Source organism: Gopherus evgoodei, chromosome 4, assembly GCF_007399415.2.
Source record: "Gopherus evgoodei ecotype Sinaloan lineage chromosome 4, rGopEvg1_v1.p, whole genome shotgun sequence".
Lineage (NCBI taxonomy): Eukaryota > Metazoa > Chordata > Testudines > Testudinidae > Gopherus > Gopherus evgoodei.
The window spans coordinates 47,341,134-47,365,308 of NC_044325.1; the positions used below are offsets into that span (position 1 = coordinate 47,341,134).

A 24,175-nucleotide genomic window follows, 5' to 3' on the forward strand; every position below is an offset into this window, starting at 1 on the left:
CAAACAGGAAAACTTTTCATTTTATGATTACAAAAGACGTTTCAATGATTATACTGTCCTCACCCTTAACTCTTGTCCACTGTGTGGAATATTTTCTTAAAATTCATTCTGCAGCGTTGGCACTAGAGTTTCAGCTCCACTGGTGCCATCAATAGTGGGAGCATTAGTATAGACAAAGCTCTGGTGTCAGCTAACATTTCAAAGCCTTGTGTTGCACAGACCTGCGCTGGGCAGGATTAGACAACACAATACTTAAAACATTGGTAGCCACCTGGAGCCCAGGCTACATTAGGCCTCCCCTTGGTGCTAATCCAGAGCTAAAACAGTATAAGCATCCATGGAAAATTTGGAGCCAAAAAAGCAAAGTGTAGGCACTCCTTGCGGCAATACAAATATATTAATATTAGTAACTTTAAAGCAACCTTTTGGAGCTGTTGCTCAAAACCAACACTTGATGTCTTACGTGTTTCTTATTAGTATAGATGATGTGATGGATTTGGAGCTTCCCTGTGATAATTTATAAATACTGTATGTTGGCCTGGTTATTGGGTGTTTTGTAGTCATAGCGTTTAAGGCCAGAAGGGACTACCAGATCATCTAGTCTGACCTCCTGTATAACATAGGCCACCGACACCACCCACACACTAAATCCAGCAACCAAAATTAAACTACAGTATTAAAGTCTAAAGGAGACTAGACTATTATATGCCAAAGGCAGAGAACAGGAGGAATTGAGGTGCACCAATGCCCAAGACCCCAGCAATGGCATGGAAATGATTAGGTGAGATACACCCACATAATATGGCAAGTGAGCCGCACCTAAATGGGACAGAAGAAAATGAAAACCCACCCAGGTCACTGACCTGATCTGGTGGAACATTCCTTCCCAACTCCACATATGATTATCAATTTAACTGGAGCATGTGAGCAAGAACTAGCTAGCCAAGCACCTGAGAGAATGAGAATGCTTGGTGCCACCTCAGAGCCCTGACCCACCCAGTCCAGCATCCATCTCAGTGGTGACCATCCCTGATGCTTCAAAGAAAGGAGATAAAAGAGAAAAGAATACATTGGGTTGGGGAGTAAGAGGGAGAGTCCCTTCCTAGCCCCACAGGTGGCTGGCTGAAAACCTGAAGCATGAGCTTTTGGGAACATAATATATAAACTGGAAGTGAGCCCCAGGGCTACTGGGCACTGCCCCCTACTATCACAAGCAACCCTGTCATAAAATCGCTCTCTCTTCACACTAATTAAGTTGTTCCCTCCAATAACTCTTATTGGGAGGTTGTTTAAGAATCTCACTCCACTGATGAGTTTGTAAGTAGCAGCCATGTTAGTCTGTATCTGCAAAAAGAACAGCAGTACTTGTGGCACCTTAGAGACTAACAAATTTATTTGAGCATAAGCTTTCGTGGGCTATAGCCCACTTCTTCAGATGCATAGAATAGAACACTGATGGTTATAAATCTTCTAATTTCTAGCCTGAATTTGTTCATGGCCAATTTATACCCATTTGTCTTGTGGCAACATTGTCTTTTGTCATAAATAGCTCCTGGTATTCCTTTCCCTCCCCACCCCCACCCCTGCTGTTTTATTTATAGAGATAAATCATATCCCCTCTCAGACTTCTTTTTGCTAAACTAAACAAGAAAGCTCTTCAAGTCTCCACTCGTAAGATAGGTCTTCCATTCCCCTGATCATACCAGTAGCTCGTCTCTGCACCTGTTCCATTTTGAATTCATCTTTCCTGAACATGGGTTTTCTGTACGGCTATATTGTTTTAATGCAACTAGAGTCTGGAAAAATACGCAGGAAAGAAAAGAATGGCTCAAGATGCCACCTCTTGGCAAACATACACGAGATGTTAAGGGGCAATGACAAAACTATTAGTGCTTTAAAGATTCTGCCTCTGTCTTCAGCAAACCTATAAAGCTGATTTTGATCATGGCAGGAAAAGGCCGACAAACAAAGAAGAACAAAAGAACAATAGCAGGAATAAAAAGAGTCACTCTCTCAAGAAAGAGGCACTAGTTATTGAGGGAAGAAGAAGGTGGGGGGGGAACCAGACCTATTCAAAAGATCCCACTGAAAAAGATAGGCCTGCCTAAGTTACCAATGGGGATGGTAAGTCTTTAGATAAGATGGACATGTGTGGAGAGTGTTTGTTGTTATTTTTCAAAAAATCTTTAAAAGCTTTGTTGCCACTGCACAAAAAACAATAAGGTTGTTTGGTCACAGATTCCAGAAGGGAAGAACTGCATAAGCCTGAACTGTGTCAGACCTTCTGGGTAAGCACCATAAACAAACAGGATACTGTAGCCCAGGGTCTGGGCTAAGAGTGGGAGAACTGCTGAATTTCACCCCAAAACAGGTAAAGGCAGGAGGCCTGACAGCTGAGGAGGTGCACTGATAAAGACCAGAAAAGAGACAGAGGTGCAGCTAGGCCTTTAACAGTGACATATGAATACAAAACATATTTACCCTATCTGCATATGGCAAAAATGTGTACTCAGATGGTGACATAAATCAATGTATTTTAAAGGGATCAGGTCTGCAAACAATCTGTGCATGGAGCTCTAATTTATGTCAAAAGTTCTTTTATGTATGGAGATCAAGATTGTGCCAAAGTGTGTAGTCATTTTACCAAGGAGACACTGAAAGATATATTAGATGTCCATGTTCTACCAGAAGCACAGACTGAATTCTTTACTACACAGAAACAGCTCTAACAGATATGGTTAAAATGCAACTACAAGGATTCAGGACAAGGATTTTGTTATAAATCTAAATAATTTTTTAAAACTAAAAATCTGTATTAAAACCATAGTGCCAATCTCTGAGATGGCCCTTTTTGCACTCATGTAAGCTCAAGGGAGGGGGACTCCCTGATTCTGGAGTTATAGGATCAGCATCGAGACACAATTTAGAACAGCTTCTAATTTGCATTAGCTGATAATGGGCCCTGAGAAGCTCTTTCAGAAGTTGAGGATCCCTTAGTCATAGGGATACCTTAGTCATAGGAACACCCCAGTCATACCCACTGTACCTGGGTACCCCAGAAAACACAGTGCCACTGTGTCAGGTCTATGCTCTCTCAGGACTCCTCTGACAAAGGAGAATCAGGGAGCCAGTTATACCACCAGAGCAGCACAAATCAGCCATAGCTGGGCAAGACTCATGATGACAGATCTCAAATATGCCCACCCAAAGACTGCCTAAGCAGCACTTATATAATACAGTGATAGGTGCTAGAGAAGACCCTAGAATACAACAGATAAGAGTAAATTAATACATAGTTCATCAACCAACATCACACTATAACCTACCTTCCTTTCCACATTAAAAAGTAGAGACTTACCATTCTTACTGATTATCATTGTGATAAAATAGAATAACTTAAGTGTACACTCTAATACCTCTAAATTATATACTTTTTAAATGATTAATAGGTTTAATTCAAGCTTTCAGAATATATCTCTGCTAGCTGAGACTAAACATGAAAAATTTCAAGTTAAAAAGTCAGAGGTGGTTTTGTAAAAAGGAAGAGGCATAGACTTAGAATGGAAATTGTGTCACTACTAAAATTATGGAGACACTAACATGGTGCCACAATTACAGGCAGTACTGGCTCTGTTCTATCTCCTCACACCTTTCATTCTATTTCATCCCTCTTGGTTCCCTTCTCAGCTTCACTTTTTCAGTCATGTCTTTTTTTTTTTCCTCTGCTACTATAAACGTCTTATTGCCAGATAATGGATGATCCCAGACTGGAACATCAGTGGTAAATCTGACAAACACCCACCATGGCCGGCTCCAGCCATCAGCCCAGCAAGCAGGTGCTTTGGGCGTCCAACAGAAAGAGGTGGAAGGTCCAGCTCTTCGGCCACAGGTCGGTGGTGGGTCCCTCAGTCCCTGCCGCTGAATTGCCGCTGAAGAATGAAATGGCGGCGGTAGAGCTGCCACTGAAGTGCTGCCGATAGCAGAAAAAACACTGGAGCCGGCACTGACACCCACTCATCTCTCTTTTCTCTTTCCCTTCTTCCTTTTCTCTTATCCAGTCCTCATTCAGAGTGTTATTAAAAGATACATTGGAACATGATCCAGCTCCCCCTCTATTTCTCTTCTCCTACCCTATGCCATACCAAACCACATATCATACCTGTGGTAGCAGATTCCAATAGCTTGATAGATCTCACTATTTCTTGGATTACACAATGAAGCCTCTTGAAAGTCCTGGAAAAAAAGATACTAAATTATATATGTTTGTATTGTTTTGTTTTGCTTCAATAACGTGGCCTTAGCAAATCAATTTTTTATCAACAAGGGGATGAAACCTAAACAAGAACACAGTATGTTTTCAGTAGAATTGGAGAGTTAATGCACTAACTGTTTTCCATTCCATAATTAATGCTCAGGGTCTTGGGGGAACATAGCCTTTCTAGTCAGACAATATATTTGATATCTGGGTATTTCCTACAGAGCTGGATGCAATATTACTTCCAGTATTTTTACAGAAACACCTATATTATTGCAATTAAATATACATATTAAAGGGTATGTTATTTTCTGATACACAATCTCATTAAAAAATTCAGTAATAAAAACATAACCTTTTTTCATTCCCTTCTGCTAATGTATTTGTCAACAAGTAAACTGAAGTAGTTTAAAAATAAATGATAGGATTAAACTGAGTGATTCTTTGGTCAGAGTATCCTGTTCATAAGCTTCCAGCTAAAGATGTGTCAATATTTCCATTATAAATCACTAGTTTAGAGATTTCTAATTCTTCTTTTAACCAAAATTTGAAATACCTTGTCTGTGTGGTTTTGATATATGAGATTTAAAAGGAAAACGTTGTTTCAATGTTTCTGATATAGGGAAAACATCTTTTAACTTTATAATAAGGAAATAGTTTAAGTCCTTGCAAGGGAAAGTAGGCTTTATACAGTCTACAGCACCTCCCATCAACATATAGACAGGAACAGTTTAGCTTTGCAACAGCACTTGTACTGATGCACTCAATGGAAAAATAGTTCAGAGGGTATTTTCTAGCTCTTCAAACTGAAAAAATAAATATCTCACTCTCTATAGACATTGTAATGAGATGTACACATAGGTACAGAAATGTCCTACAGTAACTCCTCACTTAACATTGTAGTTATGTTCTTGAAAAATATGACTTTAAGTGAAACAATGTTAAGTTAATCCAATTTCCCCATAAGAATTAATGTAAATGAGGGGTTAGAAACAGAGACAAACACTGTGTGTATGAGAGACAGTATAAGGCATTTCTCCTTAAAGTACACTGCCTTGTTAATTAGATCAGCTTGCTGAGGCCGCAGCTGTTGCTGCCAGTAAGCTCCCTCTGTCCTGAGCCCTGTCATGTGTCCTCCTGCTCTATGGAAAATGGGGTAAGCGAGGTGCAGGAGTAGGGGGGAGAGGGGACACTCTCACATTATCCCCCCTCTTCCTCCTCTCCCCCCTACACAGCAAGCAGGAGTCTTGGGGAGCAGTTCCAAGGCAGAGGGCAGGAGCAGCACATGGCACTGTGGGGAGGGACCAGAGCCAGCTCCAGGCACCAGCCGAGCAATCTCGTGCTTGGGGCGGCAGATTCTACGAGGCGGCATTCCGCTCAATCCTAGGGCAGCATGGCCGCTTTTTTTTTTTTTTTTTTTTGGTTCACGGCCACGCTGTAGGGGCCTGTGGTGCAGAGGAGGGGAGTGCCTTGCTGGGAGCGGGCTGCACGCTCCGTCTGCCCCAGCCGGTTCCAGGTCTGCAGCAAGCCCGGAAGCCCACGTCCTTCCCTCCCCACCGCCCGGAGCAGCTCGGAGCCCGCCCAGCAGGCGGTGCAGCGGTTGGCGAGCACCCCACTGAAGCCCTGGCTGCCCCCCTTCTCTCTCTCCACCCCGCTCTGTCCCTCTCCCCTCCACTAACTGGAGCATGTCTGCAGTGCAGGGAGTCCCCCTGCACCCTGGCTCCGGCCACCCCACAGGTTTTTGTTTTTTTTCCTGCTTTGCCGCTCTGGCCGTGCTGCAGGGTTCCCCCCCCCACACTTTGCTGCTCCGGCCGCACTGCATTTTTATTTTTATTTTATTTTTTTTGCTTGGGGCCGCAAAAAAGCCAGAGCCGGCCCTAGGAGGGACAGCTGCAATTTTGCTAGTCTGTTGGGCAGCTGCTGCACAGGGAACTTAGCGGAGCGGGGAGCTGATGAGGGGCTGCCAGTCCACCCTGGTTCCAAGCTCCCACCAGCTAGCTGCAACGGGCTGCTCTTCCTGCAAGCAGTGGACAAAGCAGGTGGCTGCCAAATGACATTAGAAGGGAGCACTGCACAAGTTTAAATGAGCATGTTCCCTAATTGATCAGCAACGTAACAACGAAACAACATTAACCGGGATGACTTTAAGTGAGGAGTTACTGTACTATGTTAGTACAAACCTCTCTTTTGTAGCGACAATTTTTTTTACTTGTGTAACTAAAATATTGTAAAATAAAGGCCCATTCCTTACAGGGCTGGACATTCTGTCCCAATCTACCGAAGCACTTAAACGTGTTTAGCTGTAAGCACACAAATGGTTCTAATGAAGTCAATGGCACTGCTCACATTACTAATTTTGTGCACATGCTTAACTAATTGCTGGATCATGACACTTACCTTCACAGATCCAGTAACCACTCCAAACACACCAAGAGACCTGTTATCTACAGCCAGGCACTCACATACCACAGATTGTGCTCCAAGAAGAGAGTCTAGGATACATACCTTAACACATTTAAAACTGCCTTCAACAAACAAGGACACTCCACCAGAGAAGTAGATTTCATCATGGAACAGGCCACCCAAATACCCCAAGACAACAAGCCTCAAGACAGGGAAAAAAACCCTCCAACCACACACCCCTAGTTGTCACCTACCAGCCCATGCTGGAAGCCATACAAGGTATCATTAAGCAATTACAATCCATACTCTATGCGGATCACATCCTAAAATAAATCTTTCCTGAACGCCCCCTCTCCTGGCCTTCAAACCACTCCCTTACCTTGCCAAATCCATCAAAAGAAGAAAGCTCCCTGCAGACCAAGACATATCAACACAAAGCAGCATCAAACCCTGCCACAACACATGCAAAACCTGCAGACATATCTTCACTGCTACTATAATCAACGAACCCCACAACACACCTTTCAAGATGCCTGGGCCTACACATGCCTATCACAACCTGTGATGTACCTCATCCAGTTCACTAAATGCCACAACAACAACAACAATTTGGGTGAAACCAGTCACTATGCCGTTGAATGAACTCACATAGAAAAATGATAAAAAGACCATATCACCTGTGGGCAAACACTTTTCAAAAAACCATCACTCCATATCTGATCTAGCAGTCCTCATTCTCAAAAGAAACCTACATAATACCTTCAAAAGATAGGCCTGGGAGCCTAAATACATAACTTTGCTAGACACTAAAAGCATGGTCTTAATAAAGACACTGAATTTATGGCTTATTACAATAATCTGTAATCTATTAACTTCTCCTCCCCCTTTTTTGTCCTATGACTGCAGAGGTTTTAACAGGCCACTTCACCTTGATTAGTCTCTTACAATATGTGTTAACTACTTATGATAAGCAATCTGTTCCACAGTGTATGTAGTTATGATACACTGAGTACCTTTCCCAAACCTGAAGAAAAGATTTGTGTAGCTCAAAAGCTTCTCTTTCACTTTCACCAACAGAAGTTGCTCCAACAAAAAGTATTACCTCATCCGCCTTGTTTCTCTTGCTAGATCATGGCAGAAAACATCTTCCAGGAGTGAGACCTAAAAGATTACCTCCTGACACAATAGCCATAGTACATGTGGGTGCAGGGCCGGTGCAACCCATTAAGCGACCTAGGCAGTCGCCTAGGGCACTAGCATTTGGGGTGTGGCATTTTGGGGAAGGGACCTTCCACTGCCTAGGGCGACAAAAAAGCTGACAGCGCTCCTGTGTGAGTGCTCTGAAAGCTCCCTCCAGCAGAACACTAACAAAACTGATTTGTACACCAGATTCTCTAAATTACATGTAGGAAGAATATAATCTTGTGAAAATATTTAGCTACATGGGATGCATTAGGATTTTGAGTCTCTAACGTTCAACTCTCATTTTATAAATCAGTCTTTCTAAAATTCATTCAGGAGTTAACACTTTTTCCTGATCATGTTGGTTCTACCCCATTACTATGAGTCCCTATTCTCCTATCGGGAGCTACTTCACATCAAAATATGTACCATCTGAGTCCCTCCATTGAGCCTCTCTGATTAATTACATTTTGAAGCATAAGACAGATATCTATGCAGTAATTGTTCTGTTTCAGCTATTGCTATGCAAGGTCTACCAAGTGTGAAGGGCTTTTTCCATGCATTTCTAGTGGGACATTTCTGGGTCATCACAAAAGTACTCATCTTCATTCTTGCATCTATGTAGGATATCTATCTTTGAAACAAATAAACTACCCAATTTTGCAGTATGCCCATGCTGAAATCATTCCTGTCACATTTTTCACAGCCCTGAGCAATGTAGTTAAGCCGACCGAATTTTGTAGTGTAGATGTGCCCTTAGAAATACTGCTAAATTTGCACATTATTCTTCATGTCAGCTATATGAGTCATAAAATAAACATGAAATGTGAAATCTTGTATGTACAAAGAGAATCTTCTACCTCTAATGCATTAGAGTAGTCTTCCAGTTCCACATAGAGTAGTGCACGGTTAATTAATACTGTCAAGACAATTTCCTTACTCGATTCAAGAAGAAGAATAATTCCATAGTCTTTCAAAGCCTAAAAAAAATTCACAAATATTTAATTTTACTGAGAAGCATACTATGATACTTAAGTTTACAATCTAAAGTTCCAATACTGCAAACACTTATGTCCTATTTTAATAACCTGAGTAGTCCTACTGTTTCAGTGTGACTACTCAGAGGCTAAAAGTTAAGCATATACTGGACTAGGGACTAAATGACAAAGAGGAACACAACACAGCAGTTATTTTCTTCTCACAGTGTTGCCTATACCTCTCCGTACTTCACTCTTTACCTAGATATACCCCTGTCTGCAGAACACAATAGCAAAGAGACTAAGTCTGCATTGAGGCTACAAAAGTTTTATGTTTAGAAATAAAACTGCTATTCTTTCTGTATCTAATTTGGTCTTTCCCATATTTGTGTTTAAATTTTATTTTAATTTTTTAACTTAATTTAGATGCATCAAGCATTTTTAATATAAAGTTAAAAAACTTCTGAAAATTAATTAATGTAAGACTACTGGAAAGTCTTATTAGTCTAGTTTTATTAACTAAATCTTAGTCAAGAGCACAATGGCATGAATAAGTGGAATGGAAATGCAGGTATCAATTCACAAACTTATCAGAATTGGACAGTATCTCATCAACCCTAAATCAGAAAATAAAGTAGATGCCTGAAGTCAAGTGATAACTAGTGTGGGATAATTAGGACAGTTTAGGCCTTCATATCATGAAAGGCTTCCTGATAGTATTAGGCTGTACAATAGACTCCCAGGGGAAATCCTACTGCTAGTGACATTTAAAACTAGACTAAGCAAACATTGGATTCATCTAAAAGGTCTTTCCCATCCCTAATTCCTGTGAGTCTACATGAGTTGATGGGTCATCTCTACTCTCAATACTATTTCTGCTACTTCCTGATGCCTATTGGGATGGGCTTCAAGGACTGGAATAGTGATTCAACAAGAAAAATTGTGTAGTCCCTTGGAGGTGAGGGATGGGGACTGAGGTGTCTCTGGGTAGCAAAGAGAATTGGGGGCAGAAGGCTAGACTGAAGACGTGTAGGCTGGAACAGGTATTTGGGAAGCCTGAAGAGGCAAATAAGTATAGCAGGGAGCTCAGGGTTGTAATGTTTTGGCACCTTTAGAAGCTATATAGGGGTAACACAGTTCCCTCTGGAGCAAAAAGATCTGCAGGGAGGAAGTAATCAAGCAAAAGGCTCTGTGGGGTTGTTGACACCCAAGTCCCACCTCTATGGTGATGAAGTTCCAACCCCACCTCTGTGGACATGCCATCTGTCTTTTTCCCAAATGAAGTGGGTTTTGTGGAGCTTCTGTCCCAATCCTGCTCCTCTGAGCAGTGGATAAGGACAGGGCCACAGGGGACCAGGACCAGATCAATCCCACAAGATAGAGATGGACTCAATTTTTTACAGTACCCATTACTGCCTTAATCTTGCTCTGTTCTGCTTCTATGCTCCCCTTCTTTCCTTCCCCTTCTGAACTCCCCTGCAAGATTTTGGTGGGTGGGTGGATGGGCATGTGTGTGTGACATGCATATCACAGCAGAAATGCATAAATCTGAACAACACTACATCCAAAATAAGCACTGCAAATGTTAGTGATATAAAGGCCAGATTTTCAACCTAGCCTTCACTGAGTAAATTTATTGTCATGTATACATCCAAGCGTACCCACAAAACAGGTACTTAGATCTTCAACTGACAGCAATGCAGTTGTAAAGGATTGTTGATGCAAAAAGGAAAGCTTGCTACTAATGTTCAGAAACAGTTTATTAGCATTTCTGAATAACTGCATAATCAAGTGTTCTTGAATAAAAGGACATAATACCTTTCCAAAGTCCTTTATTTGGTGATAACAGATTGCTCTGTTGTAATATGCAAAAATGCAGATTTTGTCCAAGTCAATAGTTTTGGTTAAGTCTTCAATGGCATTTTTGTATGTCTGCACATAAAAAACACTGCATATAAAAACACTGTATAATTCACAGCATCATATGTTCTGTCCTAAAGAACACAATAGTATAAAATGTGACCACACAGTTTTACATTTCTTGTCTCTTCATCAGTACTGGAAGGCATTCTCTCATATCAGTTTGTCAATATGGGCCAATTATTGCAGTCTTCCCTTAGGTAGGATTTCTACTGATTTCTATAGGATTTTGACTGGACCAAGACTGCACAACTGAGCCTTATTACTTAATGTTTTTGTCATTATCATGGCTGTATTACTTAGTCAATCATTAATGTTATCTAGTTATATTATTCTTTACCCTCTCTTTGACTCTTTCATGATCACTTTGTATCATCTCCTAACATGGAGGGTAGTTTATTATGGGCTGCAGTTGCTCCTGTGGCCAAATTCACTTATACGAGCTTCCTCCATGAGTTCTGGAGAGATAAAATCGAGATAAATCTAGCTAGCTTAACCAACCCAACCCACCATACCCTTTCCAGAACCACAGCATCTCCCACAAAGTGGCTTCCAAGGCACTGGGAAAACTGGAATTATGTTATATTGGTGAAATTCCCCACAAGCCTGGATAGCATTGGTCCCCCAGCTTCTAGCTCTCTCTACAGGTGAATAACAAAAACATTTCATGTACTTCGTCCAAAAGATAAAATATGTCTCTACCTTATTGTGATATTTCAAAGTTCCTCTGTAGAGATAGGCTCTCACACTGTTAGGATGAATTTTGATAGCCTCATTACAATTCAGAATTGCCTTGGAATATCTTCCCTTGCTACCATAGTAAGCAGCACGACTTAAATATGCCTTTATAGATGAAGACAGAAACATGTTGCAGTACAAATACTAACAAAACTTTGATATTATTTTTGACAACCACTGAGTAAAGGTAAGAAATGACTCTTTTCATAAAGAACTTAAAACTTCTAAGTATAGTGGTAATAAAACCAAGCAAATTAAATGAACACTGGATACCTTGGTTATAATCATGGAAAACAACATGAATATTGAAACAAGAAATAACTTATATTCTATTAGACATAAAAATCAAATGCAGAAAAATGATCTTTGGAATACAAAAAGAAAAAAACAAAAACAAAAGGAAGGACACAAATAAAACAGACTTTAACAAAACAATACTAATGATGTCCAAGTTATCCCTTAAAGGGAAACTACTAAGCCGTTTAAGAACAAAAATTACCATTTATAAATTGTTATTGTGACTTGGGCAGACCAAGCACCAGCTCACACCAAGGTCCCCATGTCTCAAATGAACACTGACAGATAAATAGCTGGAATCTCTCTGGCTCACTTGTGGGTTAATATTAATATGATAAATATTAGAATTATAAGAAAGTGCTTAGTGTTTGGACTCTGTCCAATGCTTATGAGTTGCTGCATGCGCAGATCTTCCTTTTAATCTCTGTATTCCATATTGTAATCTAGTATTTGAATGGGTGTAGTGGGAGCCTGTGTGACTGTATGACTCTCCATACAGGAGAGGGACATTAATTAGTGTGAAGAGCTGCTCTCCTATAGAAATCATTATGCCCCTCCCAAAAGAGGAGCCCTATCGATACCAGACAGGCTACGATTGGCTCTTACAACTGGACACTCCCTATATCTGGATTGAGGAATCGTCAACAAAAGGTCTAAAGATTTACTGTTGTTTTGTTCTCCTCCCTGTGAAGATGAGTCATGCAAGTGAAGTCCTCCCACCAGCTGAGTTTTGCAGCTGAGAGCATATGGCAGGACAGGAATCAAAACCACAAGCAAAAGGAACTAAGGATCTCTATGTTGCTGGGACTCTGAGGGACAATTAGGTTTCTAGGCATAGAGATCATCAGCCGTTAGCATGGAATAACCCTAAAGGACAAAAAGAGCATGCTGATTAGAAGAGCCTCTATTACCTTTTAAAACCTATGACTGTAATTCATTTGTGTGTCTATATTCGCTTGCTTTAATCTTGTAAATAACACTCTAGTTACCTTTTTCCTATTTAATAAATCTACATATAGTTTATTATAGGATTGGTTACAAGCTTTGTCCTTTGTGTGAGATCCAAGGCACAAATGATCTGGGGTAAATGACTGGTTCTTTGGGACTAGACGTAACCTCAATATTGCTGTAATTCTTGGTCTTAAGGGCCATATATAGCAGAGATATGCTCAGCTGAGTGACAAGAGAGACCAGAGGACCCTAGGAGACTGTCTGCGACTTCATTTCAGGCTGTTAATATGCCTGAGGAGTTTGCACTTGGTGCAGTTGGTTGGTGAAATCTAAGTTTAGAATTAATGACCAATTTGGGGTTTGTGTCCTGGTTCTTTCACAGTTTGCCCTGAGGTTGGTACTCACATTTTTGCATCTCCATTGGGAGCAACACAGGTATAACCTGATGGAAAATGTACTCCAGATTTTTTAATATCCATCACCCTATTGCAACAAAACAATAACTGTTTTGTGCAACACAACAAAAAATAATGTGTAAACTCCCTCTGCCACTTTGCTTCAAATAGTTAACTAAAACAAACCGAGAGCACTACGTATTCTTATGGAAATTATGCTGCTGGTGTATAGACAGAGAAGTAAACAAAATCCTTAAATCTTAATTATTTCTCGATTAGAAGCACAGCGGAAAAATAAACAAGAGTGATTAACACATGAAGAACTTCATAAGAATATAAGAATGGCCATACTGGCTGAGATCAATCATCCATCTAGCCCAGTAGCCTGTCTTCCGACAGTGGCCAATGCCAGGTGCTTCAGAGAAAATGAACAGAACAGGTAATAATCAAGTGACCCATTCACTGTCATCTGTTCCCAGCTTCTGGCAAACAGAGGCTAGGGATATTTCAGAACATGGTTTTGTATCCCTTCCCATCTTGGCTAATTAGCCATTGATGGATCTATTCTCCATGAATTTATCTAGTTCTTTTTTGAACCCTGTTATAGTCTTGGGCTTCACAACATCCTCTGGCAAAGAGTTCCACAAATTTACTGTGTGTTGTGTGAAGAAATATTTCATTTTCTTGGTTTTAAACCTGCTGCCTATTCATTTCATTTGCTGACCCCTAGTTCTTGTGTTATGAGAAGGAGTAAATAACACTTCCTTCCTTATTTTCTGCACACCAGTCATGATTGTATAAACCTCTATCATATCCCCCCCTTAGGCATCTCTTTTCCAAGCTGAAAAGAGCCAGTCTTCAAATTCTTTTTTTGGCCTTCCTAGTTATATTTTTACACTTCACTTGCCAGAGTTTATGCTCCTTTCACTTTTGCTCAATAGGATTTAACTTCCACTTTCTAAAGGATGCCTTTTTGCCTCTGGAACGGACTGGGAGTGGTTGGCTCACGACAAAAGCAACTTTCCCTCTCTTGGTATTGACACCTCCTCATCAATTATTGGGAGTGGACTACATCCATCCTGATTGAATTGGCCCTGTCAACACTGGTTCTCTACTTGTAAGGTAATGCCCTTCTCGTCACGTATAATAATGGCGGCATCTGTAATTTTCACACTATGCATCTGAAGAAGTGGGTTGTTTACCCACAAAAGCTTATGCCCAAATAAATCTGTTAGTCTTTAAGGTGCCATCAAAATCAAGAATTGCCTCTCCTCTTGTGGGTTCTAGGACTAGCTGCTCCAAGAAGCAGTCATTTAAGGTGTCAAGAAACTTTATCTCTGCATCCCATCTCAGGTGACATGTGCCCAGTCAATATGAGGATAGTTGAAATCACTCATTATTATTGAGTTTCTTTTTATAGCTTCTCTAATCTTCCGGAGTATTTCACAATCATTATCACCATCCTGGTCAGGTGGTCAGTAGTATACTCCTACTGCTATATTCTTATTATTCAAGTATGGAATTACTATCCATAGAGATTCTACAGTACAGTTTGGTTCATTTAAGATTTTTACTTCATTTTACTCTACACTTTCTTTCACATATAGTGCCACTCTCTCAGCAGTACAACCTATTCTGCCCTTCCAATATATTTGGTACTCTGGTATTATTACTATGTCCTACTGATTATCCTCATTCTACCAAGTTTCTGTGATGCCTATTATATCAATATCCTCATTTAATATGAGGCACTCAAGTTCACCTATCTTAGTATATAGATTTCTAGTATTTGTGTAGAAGCACTTTAAAAAATTGTCTCTTTTTAGCATTCTGCCATTACGTGATGTAATTGAATTGGACTCTTTTTCATTTTACTGTTTTTCATCAGATCCAACCCATATTTTATCATCTTCCATCCTCTCTTCCTTACTAGGATGAAGAGAATCTCCATTAATAGATCCTCCCCTAAGAGATGTCTCTTTTGGAACTACGTGCTCCTCCAGACCTGTTGGCTTTCCCCCAGCCCTTAGTATAAAAGACCTTCCTGCACAGGCTCCCCTTTCCCAAAAGGTTCCTCAGTTTCTAATAATCTAAACCCCTCCTCCCTACACCAACATCTCATTCATGCATTGAGACCCTGCAGTTCTGCCTGCCTAACTGGCACTGATTTCAGAATTCTTTAAAACTGCTCTCAAAGCCTACCCAAAATAAAACCATCAGAATTGTAAATTTAGTATTACCTGAAAATGTTTTGGATTAATGGCAAGTGCTCGATTGAAATCTTGGATGCACTTAGCTTGGTTGAGTTGCATTCTGCACAGCCCTCGCTGATAAAAAGCATCAGAATAATTTGAGTATGTTTTGACAGCAAGACTAAAAGCTTCATAGGCCTAAAAGATGACATAATGATTTGAATTAATGTAATCCACTTGCACAATTGGAATCATAGGCAGAATATCAACTTTTAAAACCCAGTAATATTTTTGCTTGTGTTTTCACTATTTTACTCCTACTTTTTTTTTTAATTTTAATAGAACATATGAAACAAACACAATAAGTGAAATTCTGCCCTCGTTTAATACTTATCTTACTCCATTTTCTTCAGTGGGACTACATTGGTATAACCAAGGGCAGAATTTGGTCTTGTGACCATAAATACTTAACATACTAAAATTATTTGCTACATTAGAGAATACCTAAAATGTGATTTCTTTAAGGTCCTTCTGCAGATTTTTTTTTTCTTCATACTGGAGTATAAAAACACAGGTGTTTCTGGGATCTGTTAATGTGATGGCAGTCACATATTCTAAAGGGAAAGAAAGCTATTCCTAGTGGTCAGGGTATGCCACATCAGGTATTTCAGCCACTCTTCACTATCATTTATAACTGTCTTGGAAAAGGAGGCTAACGGAGTTATAAAAATAATATTGTGATACTACTATGTTTGGTGAGTCTCTCAACATTGTAATACAGAGACAAGCTTTTGTCTTCACAACTAAACATCAAGTCAGACAGGGAATTTAAAGTGGCTATGATCTGAAGATTTAGTGATAACCTGGGCTAACAGATCCATTTTGGAGGTAAACCATAAAACAGAAGGACCATTCAGCTCAAATATTACTCCCTTCTCTATCCAAAACAGGACAGTTAGTATGAGGGAAGTCCCTATTCCAGATGACATTTCAAATTTTAGTCATATATAATAGTGACACTTTGAACATACTGTAGATATTATTCACTGGTCTTCTGTGACTAAAGAAATGATTAATGTTTATATTGTTATTGTTGAAATAATGCCTGAAGCATGCTAGGCACTATTCAAAAATAGGATTCCTACCTAAGATTATCTGTCTAAGATCCAGTCTTGTAAACTCTTATACATTTGTTTAACTTTACTCATATGAGAGGAAGGTTGGCCTGGTGCAGGGGTCAGCAACCGGCGGCACATGTGTCAAAGGCAGCCCGTGAGCTGATTTTTAGTGGCACTCTGCTACCAGCTGGGGTCCCGGCCGCCAGCCCCGCTCAGCCCGCTGCCAGCCTGGGTGGACAGAACCCCGGGCCAGCAGCGGGCTAAGCGGAGCCAGCAGCTGGGACCCTGCTTGCCGGTCTGGGGTTCCGTCTGGCACCCGTGCTGCCTGTCTGGGGTTCCGTCCACCTGCCCTGTAAATGTAAAATGTATTACTGGCTCATGAAATCTTCTCAAAGGTTGCCGACCCCTGGCCTAGTGGATAGGGCACCAAACTGAGACTCAGAAGCTCTGCATACATTCCTGGCTCTTCCATAGTCTTTCTATGTGACCTTGGCAAGTAAATTTAGGCCCGGATGTAGCAAAGCAGGTAGGAATGAACTTTACTGTAAATATGCATAGGTCCATCTCTACTCAGCAAAACACTTAAGCACTTGCTTAGATCCCACTGATGTCAATGGGACTTATGCATACGCTAAAGTGCTTTGCTGAATAGGAATGAACTTAACAAGTGCTTAAGTGCTTTCCTGAATCAAGGCTTTAAATTTTCAGTTCTTCAGTTCCCCACATGTAAAATGAGCATGATAATAATATTCCCTTTCACCCATGCTTGTATCTCATGTTTACATAAGAGTGTAAGCTTTTCAGACTAGTGACTATTTCTTACTGTGTTTTGGAACAGTGCCTAGCAATGTACTACGATCTTGCTTGGGACAGCTAGGTGCTACTGAAATACAAATACATGATGATAACTAATGCTACTGAGGTCAAAGACATTATACATGTGCATAAATGTTTGCAGGACTAGGCTCTAAAAATAGAATATAGGAAAGAATGGTGAAAAGAGATGCAACAATAATCAAAAAGGCACTCTTAAAAAGATTTTCTAACGTCAATTTTGCAATGCTTCAAAATTAGGGGAAGGCTATGGTTTATAAGCTTTCTGAAGTTGGCATTACTAATATATAAAATGGATCCTACTCATATAAGGCCTGATCCAAAGCCCACCGAAGGAGTCCCATTGTTTGCAATAGACTTCGAATTAGACTGTTAATGAACAAGCCTGTAACTGTAGTTAAAAACATAGAAAGAACAAAAAAGCCCTTTAATATTAAAATGCACCTAGAAAAATGTATTAAATTACATAACAAAAAAATACCTAGTTAAAAAAAAAGATTTCTATAATGTGTAAAATAAATGCCAAAAACTGAACTAGTTTAGGATTGGTTGGCTGGGGGATTTTTTTAACCTCTGTAAAAGTACAGCAATCAGATAACTAAGATGCTATCCACAGCATGGCGTACTTTGCTTATAACAACAATAATGAGCACATTAATGTACAGATAAGATATTCATGTTGATTTCATCACCATTAGAAACACAGTAAAAGGTATGCATAACTAATTAAACATGGTAATACTGGAATGGGAAAAAAATTGTTCGCACATTTGCAAGAAGGTCTGATAACAACTAAAGAGTAAAAATATGTAAAAAATAGTGGAAAGTAACCTTTAAAATATTTAAAATTATTAGTCAACTTTTTTCCAGCTCTTAAAGCCACAACGCTAATATGTTCTAAATAATAAATACATACCTGTAATAAACTGACTTGCTCCATATAGCACAGGCCCAAGAAATAATAAATTTCTGCAGCCTCAAATGTATTAGGCAAGATTTTTGCAGAAGAAGTCAGCATCTTTAATGCTTGTTGAAAACTTTCCACAGCATCCTGTAATAACAAAGGATATTATTCCAATATTTGTAAAACAGTTAGTAAAAAAAAAAAAATCTGTGAGTTTTAAAAGCAACATACACAGAATTTTTTAAATCGGCTTGTGCCCTTTTCGCTTTTTTATTATATGTAAAAGAGGCCTGGAAGGTACTTCTGTTTTTTTAGCCTTATACATTTAAGAAATGTGAAGGCTGATCTTTCTTGGTTTTGCTGGAAGTTCTGAATTGCTCTAATTGAAGGTGTGGGCATGACTAAGTACAACTTGTTTTCAAAATGTTCATTAGTCATTGGTTTAAATAAGTGTTAACAAAAACAAAAAGTAGAACTTTAAGCAGTCTGACTAATAATCTCTTCCTGTTGCAGTTGCTTGGCAACTTTCAGCCTCTTGACTCTTTTGGAGGACTCTATCTTGGGAAGCAGCAACTCTGAAAAAGATTTGGAAATCATGGTGCATGATCAGATGAACATGAGTTCCCAATGTGACTACCACAGCCAAGAGGGCTAATGAGTTCTTGGATACATAAACGACAATCTCAAGTAGGAGTAAAAAGGTTATTTTACTTTTGTATTTGGCATTGGTGCAACTGCTGCTGAAATACTGTGTCCAGTTCTGGTGTTCACAATTCAAGAAGGATGTTAACAGGGTTCAGAGAAGAACCACAAGAATGATTAAAGGATTGGAAAACGTGCTTTAAAGTGATAGACTCAAGGATCTCCATATATTTAGCTTAATAAAGAGAAGGCAAAAGGGGTGAATCAATCACAGTCTATTAGGACCTACATGGAGAAGAAATATTTGATAATAAGCTCTTCGATCTAGCAGACAAAGGTATAACAAGAAAAATGGCTGGAAGTTGATGCTAGCCAAGTAATATTTTAACAGTGAGGATAATTAACCATTGGAATAATTTACTGAAGGTCATGGTTGGTTCTCCATCACTGGCAATTTTTAAAATCAAGATTGGATTTTTTTAATATATATACTAGTTCAATAGGCATTACTTTGAGGGAGTTCTATGGCCAGTGTAGTACAGAGGTCAGAGTAGATGGTCTTGTAGTGGGGCGACTGCCCCACTCCTGCAGAACAGGGGTTAAAAGCAGCCAAGCTAGGCTGATTGGGGAAGCAGCCACAACTGTGGCCATTTCAATTAGGACCCAGCTGGCCCTGATAAGAGGGCTGTAGGACAGAAGCTGGAGGAGTCTCTCTCCAGCCTTGGAGGGAGAAGGACCTGGCTGCCTGGGAGCTCAGGGTACAAGGACCAGAGCAGGGCTGGGGAAAGATAAGAGGAGCTGGGGAGCTCCAGCCTGGCAACTCCCCAGGCTGCAGGCCTTGGAAAAAGGCCAAAACAGGTTCTGGGGTTGCAGAGGCTGCAGCCCGGGCTTAGGCAGAGGTCCGAACCCCTTGCCAATGATGAGTGGCCATTACAGACTGCAGTCTGCCCCAGTGAATGGGGGCTAGATGGTGACTGGCAGTAGCCACTGAGGCAAGGTGGGTAAGAGGGTTGGGGGCTCCCCTGGGAGGGGAGACGCAGAGCATGGTGGGGTATCGCTGGGGCAGAATCCCAAGCTAAGGGGCACCATGGTCCAGGAGGGACACGGGGGGCCTGAGGCAAGCGAGACATTGACCAGCAGAGGCCACACCGAGTGCTGGATGAGCTAATTCCCAAGAAGACCAGCGGGAGGCACTGCGCCGGTGAATCGTCGCTTCGCTACAGGTCCCTTCTGACCTTGGAATCTATTAATCTTTGATATCATAACTTAACTAATGCTCCGGTCAACGGAGAATCTTCCAGTGAGACATCACCTGCATTTCTAAAGCAAACAAGCAAAACAAGCAACTTTAAAAAGCCAAACCTTTTAGGCCTTCTTTATATATCAGGCAAAGGCAAACACCCCAATGTGTCCCTCTCTTGTCAGGTCACATTTTAAATATGTGCTTTTGGGTTTTCTGTGCGAACAATGATAAACTATGTATAATATGTAATTTATACCCATGAAACATCTCAGTTATAATACAACGGTTAAGGGCTAATCTCACAAATACATGGAGGTAATTTCACTCAAGTGAGTAATCTCACTCAATAAAGCTACTCACATACATGTGTGATGGATGTCGAGCTATTCTGTAATAATTTATGAATACTGTATGTTGACAGTTATTGAAATGTTTACTGTCTGAAAATGTTGGTTTAATTTAATGGGGGGCTACAAGGAGAAACAAACAGGAAATTAAAGAACGGTACAAGATAAGCCAACTCTCAGAAAACACTTGAAAGTTACTAAGGGACAGTGACATAGCCACTGGTTTGGAAGACTGGCTCTATCTCCTGCTGAGCATACAGACTGGTTTGGTCCAGAAGGTAGGGCCAGAGCCTAGGTACTCAGAAGAACAAAAAGAGATATAGCAGTTTTAAAAGAAAGACTTTCTCAAGAGAGTGAAGGAGTTGTCTGGAGGAACCAGACTGAGGAACCAGATCATCAGGGGAGGGTAAGACAAGGTGGGTGAGGTAATATCTTTTACTGGAGCAACTTCTGTTGGTGAAAGAGACAGCTTTCAAGCTTATACAGAGCTCTTATTCAGGTCTGGGAAACTAATCTACACACTACAGTTTATGTTGGTATAAGTTATGTTACTCAGGGATGTCAATAAGCCACCCCCTGAGCAACATAAGTTATGCTGACCTAGGCGCCAGAGCTTCTCCCGCCAACATAACTACTGCCACTCGTGGGGCTGGAGTGTTTAAGTTGATGGGAGACCTCTCTCCTGTCAGCTTAGAGTGTCTGCACTAACAGCGCTACAGTGGCCACCGTAAGCTCTGCAGTGCAGCCATAGCCTAATTCAAAGCTGCACTGCTAAATACAAGGATTGAATAGATTGGTTAGCATAAGTAATTAACACATATTTCATGGACCATTCAAGGTGAAGTAGCCTGCAGTCATAGTAAGGAAAGGAGGGGGAGAAAATGCAGCTGAGGGCAGTTGTTAGTGGGTTTATAGATTGTTGTAATAAACCATAAATCCAGTGTCTCTATTCAGTCCATGATTTTTAGTGACTAGCAAAATTATGAATTTAAGTTTCCTTGCTCAGCTTTTAAAATTGTTGTTTAGGTTTCCTTTGAGGATGAGGACTGACAGGTCAGATATAGAGTGATCACTTTGTGAAAAGTGTTCATCCAAAGGTGATAGGGTGTTTTTGTCTTCTATTATTTTCCTGTGTGAGTTCTCTCAAGAGTGTAGTGATAGCCTGGTGACACACACATAGCTGCTATTGGAGCATTTAATGCACTGAATGAGGTATACCACATGTGGGGGCTGTTGATCATCATAGCAGTGAGATATGTCTGCAGGTTTTGCAGCTGTTGTTGTGGCAGTGCCTGGTGCCACCTTGAGATGATGTGTCCTGCTGTGAGGGAAGCTTGCTTCTAATGATGATCTTGGAGAGGTTGAGGGTTGTTTGAATGCCAGAAGGGGTTCAGAAAATATTTATTTTGGAACGGATTCCCATCAAGTATGGGTTGTAGTTGTTTGATGATACCTGGTATGGGTTCCAGTGTGAGGTGGAAGGTGACAAGTCAGAGGGGATTTTATTTCTGAACTAAGATCTCTTGGTATAGTTGTGTAGCCTGGTCCATGATGCAATCTACTTCTCTGGTGGAGTGTCCTTGTTTGGTGAAGGCAGCTGTAAGTGCATTAAGGTGTGTATCCTGAACTTTCTCCTTGGAGTAAATTCTGTAAATATCTGAGTGGTAGGACAGACAGCATATAGAGAGTTTGTTGTTTTCATAGAATATCAAGATTGGAAGGGACCTCAGGAGGTCATCTAGTCCAACCCGTTGCTCAAGGCAGGACCAATCCCCAGGCAGATTTTTACCCCTCTTCCCTAAATGGCCCTCTCAAGGATTGAACTCACAACCCTGGGTTTAGCAGGTCAATGCTCAAACCACTTTCTTGCTCTCTCTATATATATATATAAATATTTTATTCCTACTGTTAAAATAAACAATACTTTGGTTTTAAGAAGGCTGTTTGGTCACTGTATACCACTGGTCACATGCACTGGAAGATGCCAGAATTCAGTCAGACCTGATCAGCAAGCATGGTCGATATAAATGGTATGGTAGCCCAGGGACCATTCTAAGGGTATGTCTACACTATGAAATTAGGTCAAATATATAGAAGTAGATTTTTTAGAAATCGATTTTATACAGTTGATTGTTTGTGTCCCCATTCCAAGGCCATTGAGACCATTAACTCAGCGGAGTGTGTCCACAGTACTGAGGCTAGCGTCAACTTCCAGAGTGTAGCATTGTGGTAGCTATCCCACAATTCCCACAGTCTCCACCACCCATTGGAATTCTGGGTTGAGCTCCCAATGCCTGATGGGTCAAAAACATTGTCATGGGTGGTTCTGGACACATGTCGTCAGCCCCGCCCGCCCATGAAAGCAACAGCAATCGTTTTGAGCCTTATTTCCTGGGTTACCCATGCAGACGCCATACCACGGCAAGCATGGAGCCCGTTCATGGAGATTCAGTCCTGCCTGCAGTCGTACTGCACCATCTTCTGGTGAGCAGCCAGGAGACGACAATGGCTAGCAGTCGTACATCATCATGTTCTGGCAAGCACCCAGGAGATGACGATGGCTAGCAGTCGTACTGCACCGTCTGCTGCCAGCCTAAGATGTATAAGAGAGATGGAGTGGCTCAAAACAAGAATTAGACCAGATTTGTTTTGTATTCATTTGCTCCTCCCTCCCTCTGTGAAATCAATGGCCTGCTAAACCCAGGGTTTTGAGTTCAATCCTTGAGGGGGCCATTCTATGTGACAGTTGATTGTGTTTCTCCTTGATGCAAAGCCACCCCCTTCGTTGACTTTAATTTCCTGTAAGCCAAGTCACTCCTCCCTCCATCAGAGCAATGGCAGACAATGGTTCTGTGCCTTTTTTCAGCGCAGACGCCACAGCATGGCAAGCATGGAGCCCGTTCAGATCACCGCCGCAATTATGAGCACTGTAAACACCACATGCATTATCCTGCAGTATATGCAGAACCAGAACCTGCAAAAGCAAAACCCAGCAAGGAGGCAGTGGCAGCACAGTGATGAGAGTGATAAGGACATGGACACAGACTTTTCTCAAAGTACAGGCCCCGGCAATGTGGATATCATGCTGTTAATGGGGCATGTTCATGCCGTGAAATGCCGATTCTGGGCCCGGGAAACAAGCACAGACTGGTGGGACCGCATAGTGTTGCAGGTCTGGGATGACTCCCAGTGGCTGCAAAACTTTTGCCTGCGTAAGGGCACTTTCATGGATCTTTGTGACTTGCTTTCCCCTGCCCTGAAGTGCAAGAATACCAAGATGACAGCAGCCCTCACAGTTAACAAGCAAGTAGCGATAGCCCTGTGGAAGCCTGCAACGCCAGACAGCTACCGGTCTGTCAGAAATCAATTTGGAGTGGGCAAATCTACTGTGGGGGCTGCTGTGATCGAAGTACCCAACACAATCAAAGAGCTGCTGATATCAAGGGTAGTGATTCTGGGAAATGTTCAGGTCATAGTGGATGGCTTTGCTGAAATGGGATTCCCTAATTCTGGTGGGGCGGTAGATGGAAACCATATCCCTGTCTTGGCACCGGAGCACCAACCCAGTGAGTACATAAATTGAAAGGGGTACTTTTCAATGGTGCTGCAAGCACTGGTGGATCACAAGGGATGTTTCACCAACATCAATGTGGGATGGCTGGGAAAGGTACATGACGCTCGCATCTTCAGGAACTCTGGTCTGTTTCAAAAGCTGCAGCAAGGAACTTTCTTCCCAGACCAGAAAATAACCGTTGGGGATGTTGAAATGCCTATAGT

General features: G+C 41.1%; 1 protein-coding gene across 9 annotated transcripts in view; it reads right to left on the minus strand.

Moving 5' to 3' along the window:
- TTC6 (tetratricopeptide repeat domain 6) overlaps nucleotides 1-24,175 on the minus strand; it is a 154,058-nt gene that overhangs the window by 9,654 nt on the left and 120,229 nt on the right. For 8 of the 9 annotated variants that reach the window (XM_030559234.1, XM_030559233.1, XM_030559228.1 and 5 more), the window contains 6 exons: nucleotides 18,179-18,313; nucleotides 15,359-15,508; nucleotides 11,440-11,580; nucleotides 10,636-10,749; nucleotides 8,701-8,820; nucleotides 4,160-4,233 (listed from right to left, as the gene is read on the minus strand). In XM_030559234.1, coding sequence (XP_030415094.1) covers nucleotides 4,160-4,233; nucleotides 8,701-8,820; nucleotides 10,636-10,749; nucleotides 11,440-11,580; nucleotides 15,359-15,508; nucleotides 18,179-18,313 — 734 coding nt within the window. The remainder of the gene's footprint in view (nucleotides 1-4,159; nucleotides 4,234-8,700; nucleotides 8,821-10,635; nucleotides 10,750-11,439; nucleotides 11,581-15,358; nucleotides 15,509-18,178; nucleotides 18,314-24,175) is intronic. The other variant, XM_030559231.1, reaches the window with a different exon arrangement.